This window comes from Octopus bimaculoides, chromosome 6, assembly GCF_001194135.2.
Source record: "Octopus bimaculoides isolate UCB-OBI-ISO-001 chromosome 6, ASM119413v2, whole genome shotgun sequence".
Lineage (NCBI taxonomy): Eukaryota > Metazoa > Mollusca > Cephalopoda > Octopoda > Octopodidae > Octopus > Octopus bimaculoides.
The window spans coordinates 1,531,437-1,538,517 of NC_068986.1; the positions used below are offsets into that span (position 1 = coordinate 1,531,437).

Genomic DNA, 7,081 nt, shown 5'->3' on the forward strand with positions numbered 1-7,081 from the left:
AAAAATTTTTACAATGTTGGAGTGTGTTAAACATTAAAAATAATATTTTGTAATGCTCATAAACTTCAATTAGTGCTTTCATATATTCGTAGTAATCATTAAATTTCAAAATGTATTTAACTGACAGTTGAGTTGAGTGCTTGACAACTGTAGTAAAATGACTGACTTCTTCCTTTCTATACCTTTTAGAAGGCTCCAACAAGCTGAATTTTTCAAATACGGATTTCACCAATCAGCATGCAGCTTAAAAGTCATGGTTTGCTGGGTGCACCAATATTACTGGCATAGATCCTACTTTTATTTTAACCAATCAGCTTGCTGAAGGGAGTCAAAAGACTAGGTGATGTTAAATTGAGTGACTGATTAAAGTCTACCATACAAGACCAGGAATGTTTCCTCTGACAGACTTCCACATAATTTCTTTTAACCAAATTTCACTCATGAGACATTAGTCAATCTGAGGTTACAGCTGAAGACAAGTTCCATATAGTGATATCAAACCCAAAACAACGTGACTGTGAAGAAGACTTTTTAATCATACAGATCTTGCCCGTACTTGTCAAATTTAAACATCGTTAAAATGAGTGGAAAATATAAAAGAATTTTTTTGTTTTGGAAATAAATATATTGAGAAAAGTATAATTGTTTTTGAATATAAATACGAAATATAATTTTAGAAAAGAACCAGAAATCTTACCTGGATACAAATTCCTGTTAAAAAACGTAGAACTGAAAAGATTTCATAGTGTTGGACATGAGCTGCAATTGTTCCAAGAACAATGGGAATATAAAGGCAAATTAACATCACAGGCTTTCTACCAAATTTATCAGCCAAGAAACCAAAAAGGAGACCACCAATCATGACTCCAAGAAAATAAATGGTTACCACCAGTGAACTCATATAGGAACGGTTACATATTAGATCCCACTGAAATAAAAGACAAGAGAAAAGAGAAGATAATATTAAATTCATAAATGCATAAAGAGATGCAAACATGTAGATAAATTTACCATATTTACTGATATGTATAATATCAGATATTTAATATAAGATATTAAAGTTAAGAATGGGTTTAGTTTTATACTTGAGTGGAAAGGAAAAGAAGAGGAAAATCCACATTACTGATTTTAAGAACAAAAATGGGTGCCAACTGAGATTTTCCTGTACAATCTCAAATATAAATACAGTATATATATGTATGTGTGTGCATAAATATATAATAAATACAGAATATGTGTGCTTGTGCATTTTATTCAAAAAGAAAAGTCGAATTACTAACTGCCTCCAATTTGATGTTGCATGTTTGAAGAAATTTCTGCTTTTCTGTTTTTTAACTAAAACATGGTCAAAGCAAGGATAAAGTAATCTACAGGGACCATTCAAAAGAATAAATATAAATATATCTCTAAATAAATCTTTAATATTTTGATAGTTATTAAACATTTAAATCAACTCTTTCCCTTCATTAACACACATCTGTCACAACACTGTTGTGTTTAGGTTTATCAAAATAAACCACTGTGAAAGGTCTCTCTTATGTGAAAAACTATAACTTAGCAGTTCAGTAAATAGAGTTTGATAAAACAAGCACCAGACTGAAGAAAGTACTGAAATCAATATGATTAGCTTAAATACTTGAAGGCGGTGCCACAGGATGACCAAAGTCCAATGAGTGAACCATTAAAAGAAGAAAAAATAATGCTGATGACTGTACAAAACACATTATGCATATCTCTAGGCTTCAAAAGACAAATCAGTGGCAAAAAGATTGAAAATAATCAATATAGATTACAGTCTACTTGTATTGAACTTGACAATATGGTATTTGATGTTTGGTACCAGCTGTTTCTTTCTAACATAAGTACAAGTCCTCAATTTTAGGGAGGAATATGGTTACTGTAGTCATTATCATCTAGCTATCAGAATAAATATGTTCAAAATATATCTGCATCATCCACCACAAGGTCTGGTCCTTGTCGAGGTGAGGTGTCTTCAGTGCCTTAATGACTCCGAAAGCTATGCTAGGAGAGCACAAGGTCCTGGTAGGACCTCTCTTACTGCACAAGGCAAAGGATAAAGGGTTAAATAAATAAATAAATAAATAAATATTATTAGTGTTCATCAACCTAATACAATGTACTTCGTTCTGTTTATTGCGAGATGTTATTACTTTCTATCTGACAGAAGTGTTCATGGAGTCATAAACAGCAATCAATGAACTGAGTTATGAAATGAAGCAAGAATAATTGTGCCTCAGAGACACTGGGAAACCCAATAGCGGAAGTGAGTATTTATGAACTCATGACAGCTGAAACATCAGGAGGTGGTCAGGATGTTTAATGAACTCAACAATCACAGCTAAAGAGAAATGAATAATGTCTATATCATCACACCACCAGCACCACCACCACCACCACCACCACCACCACCACCACCGTGTCTATGTTTGTCTCCACCACCCACCACCCACCACCACCATCACTTGACAGCTGATGTTGGTGTGTTTACGTCTCCGTAACTTAACGGTTTGGCAAAAGAGACCGATAGAATAAGTACTAAGCTTACAAAGAACAAGCCTGGGGTCAATTTTTTCAACTAAAAAACCCTTTAAGGCAGTACTCCAGCATGGCCACAGTCAAATGACTGAAACAAGTAAAAGAATGGTTCTGCCAGTTTAGCACTTTAGTAATAAGAATAACGGTTTCAAACCTCAGCACAGAGCGAGTTCTGAGGGGGGGGGGGGCAAACTCTATTACATTGACTCCAGGAAGGCAGTGAGACGCTGGTAGAATCATTACATCATTACATGCCAAACAAAATGCTTAGCAGCATTTCGTCCGTCTTCACATTCTGAGTTCAAATTCCACCAAAGTTGACTTTGCCTTTCATCTTTTCGGGGTAGGAAAATAAGTACCAGTTGAGCACTGGAGTTGATGTAATCAACTGAGCCTCCTCTCCCCAAACTTACTGGCCTTCTACCAAAATTTGAAACCAATATTTGAACACAGAATGCAAAAAGCAAGAAATATTGCCAGGTATTTTGACCAACTCAGTAACAATTCTGTCAGATCACGCATATGTGTTTTCCGATGCTAGCATAAAATGGCTAGATTTGTAAACACAGCATTCTTCAACCTTCATCATTTTTTAAACTTCTACTCTTTTCTGCTGTTAATGCAGGCTGTGTCAAACAAACAAATACATGTGGAGTACTTTGGAAGGGAAATGTTTAAAGAGCTCACTGACCTCTGCTATTATTGTCCATTCATTGTCCACTGGTTCAAACTGCCACCCAACATCACAAGTAGTGCTGTAATTGGCTCCTGTTGACTCGTTAATCACTTTCAGCAAACACTCATCTCCATATTGTTCACCGGGAGTGACCAGGTTCATATATTTGGTGCCAGTGCTGTTGAGAGTTAAACTGCCTCCTCCTCCTCCTCCTCCCCCAGTTCCATCGCCTCCTCCTCCATCGTCACTAATACTGGTACTGCTGTAGTTGGTGTTATAAGTCATAGCCATTTCAGCAGCAATGGTCGACTTGCACCGGTAAGGTGTCTGTAATAAGTAGAATGTATTCACAATGTTGTTGAAGAAAATAGGGAACATGTTGAGCCCTAGAAACAGGCTAAGCAGCAGTTGGAATCGACCTGGGTCGCCGAGCCGTGCTATGAGGTGATCAATTTTTGTAGTCATCTTCGTCTGTCACTTGCTTCTCTGTAACAAAAAAAATAAAGAATAAAAAATACAGGTTTCATTTTAAGATCATGCATTTTAATTTTTAAAATTAAAAAGCAAAATAAGTTTGGGGAAAGAAAAAAAACAATCATTTCAATTTCTTTGAAACAAAATAATATATGGAAAAAAAGAGTTATAATATTTCAAGACAATTTACAGGGAGGAATCATTAATTACATTATGCTAAACTTCAAAGTAGCAGCTTACAACCCAGGGTGAGAGGGGGGAGGGGACTGCATCTTGCTAGATAACATGGTGGGTGAGACATAGAGGGTAAGTATACATTTTATTAAAATCACATTGGAAATTGAAATAAGCTAGCTCTTAAAAATAAATTTATTCTGTTAAGCACATGAAGGACGACTTTATTTGGATTTTTTCTGTTTGGTTGTACTTTTTTAAATTTTTAAATTAAGTGAAAATTTTCAAATTTGGGGCATTGATGTAATTTTTCAAGCTGAATCTCAGGGCCTAATTCATTTGTTCCAGAAAAATATTTAAAAGAAATTACAGAGGTTTAAAGTTTGATGATTTTTACCAAATCAGAAAACAGGATTTGGAAGCTATCATTTTGTGTGTGACTGCAATCGTAAGACAACAAAACCATAAAGTCAACAACATTGTGATGATAGTATTTGTGTTTTAAGCATTTAATAAGTGAAAAATGATCCCAAAATTAGTAAATAACACATATTTTGTAGTCTTAAACATTCAAGAGGTGGGTATTGAAAATGCAATGTAAGATATAAAAAAAAAAACAGCAACAGATGGGTACAAACAGGAAAACATAGTGTAAAATATCAGTTTGTAAACAAATGGTTTTTCACAAACAAGAGTTCCAACGCTTAGCTTGTTACTATGGAAACAGGCACCTATATGTCTGTGGCTTTCAGTTGGCTAAAATTACCCAAAATTTGCAAACTTTAAAAGCTATTAACTGTTTATTTATTGATTTATGGTGAAAAAGAAATGTCGTATCAATAATTAGCAGACAAAAAACTACATCAATTTGAAATCAATTGGAACAAAACTGAAAATATTGAAAAGTGACAACCAAACTGGACAAAATCCCTTAATTTTACTACAAATGTACATCTCACCCTCAACAGTTTAGAATGGAGAACTGTGCCTGTATTTCATTTGTAATGACATACTTCTGTGAACATGGATTCGGTTCACTTTTGTCACTCAAGACAAAACCTGGGAATCACTAGCATCCACAGTCAGACCTGTGGATCACATTTGGTAAGGAACTTTCATGTTCTAACAAAGTTATGAATAGGAAGCAGCAGGAATAAAGAAGCAATTGAATCTTATGTTCACCAATTGTGACTAATTTACTAATGTGACTGATAACAGTTTTTTACTTGGTTTATATTTGCATTTATGTGTGAGTGCCATCTAGAAAAGCACCCATGTCGGTGCCATGTATAAGGCACCTGTGATGGTGCCATGTTTAAAGCACCCATATTGGTGCTACATATAATGTACCTGTGCTGGCTCCATGTATAAAACATCCAGTACACTCTGTAAAGTGGTTGGCATTAGGAAGGGCATCTAGCTGTAGAAACCATGCCAAAATGGACAACTGGAGCCTGATCAGCTCTCCGGCTGGCCAGATCCTATTAAACTTATGCCAACATGGAAAACAGATGTTAAATGATGATGAAGATAATGGTTTTTAGGCACTGAGTTAAAAGTTTATTTTTAAAATTTTTGTTCACTCACGTTACTGGACGTGATTCAATTTGAAAGAAAAACGAAATTAACCATTAGAAAACTGACCTTTTCTTCTTCAAATGTGACATTAGTTTTGTAGGGGAGCATGAAAATTAATCAAATGTTTTCTAAGAGTGTGCAGCATAGAAAAGGTTGGGATACACTGCTTTAAAAGAGAGAAGGTGAAGAGTTGTTGAGAGAAGCTCATAATGACATTGTGGAGAGCAAAGGATGAAAGGTCAGTAATTTTGCCTGAGGTGAAATGTCTAGAAAGATCAATAATCATAAATCGTAATGAGCCACAAACGAGGATAATATACTGACTATGATTGATCAATGTATTGACAAATTGACTACAAATCATTTTTTTTCTTTCTATTATTGAGCTTGATTTTACTCAAGAAGAATGATGTATAATGTATAATGTGAGATATGGAGATGAATCAATCATTTATATCGTTAAATATTTCATTGGAGGATTCAGTAATTATTTGGGTTGAATTCATTAATTTTGCGAAATCTAGTTTTAAAGGTTTGAATTCAAATGTTATATGAAAATTTTCCAAAGTTATTCCTGCCTTTCTTGTGTTGGCCATTCTTCATGTGTGTTTCTATATTTCAAAGAGATGAGTAAGTTAAGAAGCCCTGATCTAGTAGGCCTATGATCAAAGATGCTCCAGTTGTGACCATCCCATCTTTTTTCCCACCAAAACGGTATAATTAGAATTACCTTTCCAGTATATCTTACCATTTTTTAAAAACAATATGATGACTCAAGAGAAATTTGGCTGCTTTTGCTAGGAAGCTGAATACAACCACGTAGAAGTTTCTTCGTTAGATTGACTATATTGATGAAGGGCAATGGAAATGACTAACATTCCAGCGTCTGTGACTCGCATTACCATCTCCTCACAACAATAATTCTGTTCCTCTCATCACCTTGCCAAGAATCATCACACACTCTCTCATGTCCTTCTTCCAAATGTGGCTGCTTTTAGTCTACCTGGTCATAAGGTAACCTTATGCTCTAAGGTGGTGGTTGGCAGTAGGATTGGTGTCCAACCATAGAAACTACACTAAAACAGTTGAAGCACGATGTTGTCCTCCAACTTGTTGCATTTAAGTCAAAAACCATCCAACCCATTCTAATATGAAGGTAGATGTGAAATGATGTTGATGATATGTGTGTGTGTGTGTGTATTTTGCTTAGGCATTGCAAGACAAAAAAGCCCACTGTAGAACTCAAGATATGCTTGTTTCAGAACGAAGTGTTAGCTGAGTCTAAAGCGGTTATAAAAAAGAAAGAAAAAATGACAAAGGAATAAATGATCATCTTATTAAGTTTGTTAGCTTTCAAGTGTTTCTACAATGAGATGCAGTGGACTCATAGCTGAGTGCCCGAGTAACACCTTATAGCTTATGTTCAAGGCTCTGATGAAGCTATAAGGGTGTTATTCAGGCACTCAGCTATGAGTTCACTGCATTTTATAGCAGAAACAGCTGGAAGCTAATGAAATTCATAAGATAATCATTTATTCTTTTGTCACCTCTATTTCATAAATATATATATCATCAACATCATCATCATCATATGTATGTGTGTGTGTGTGTGTGTGTGTGTGT

At 35.0% G+C, this 7,081-nt stretch overlaps 1 protein-coding gene across 7 annotated transcripts in view; it reads right to left on the reverse strand.

Moving 5' to 3' along the window:
• The window catches only part of LOC106881073 (organic cation transporter protein), a 311,309-nt gene that overhangs the window by 57,723 nt on the left and 246,505 nt on the right, over positions 1-7,081 (reverse strand). For all 7 annotated transcript variants that reach the window (XM_052968543.1, XM_052968540.1, XM_052968541.1 and 4 more), the window contains 2 exons: positions 3,248-3,718; positions 698-928 (listed from right to left, as the gene is read on the reverse strand). In XM_052968543.1, the coding sequence (XP_052824503.1) occupies positions 698-928; positions 3,248-3,697 (681 nt within the window). In that variant the 5' untranslated portion in view covers positions 3,698-3,718. The remainder of the gene's footprint in view (positions 1-697; positions 929-3,247; positions 3,719-7,081) is intronic.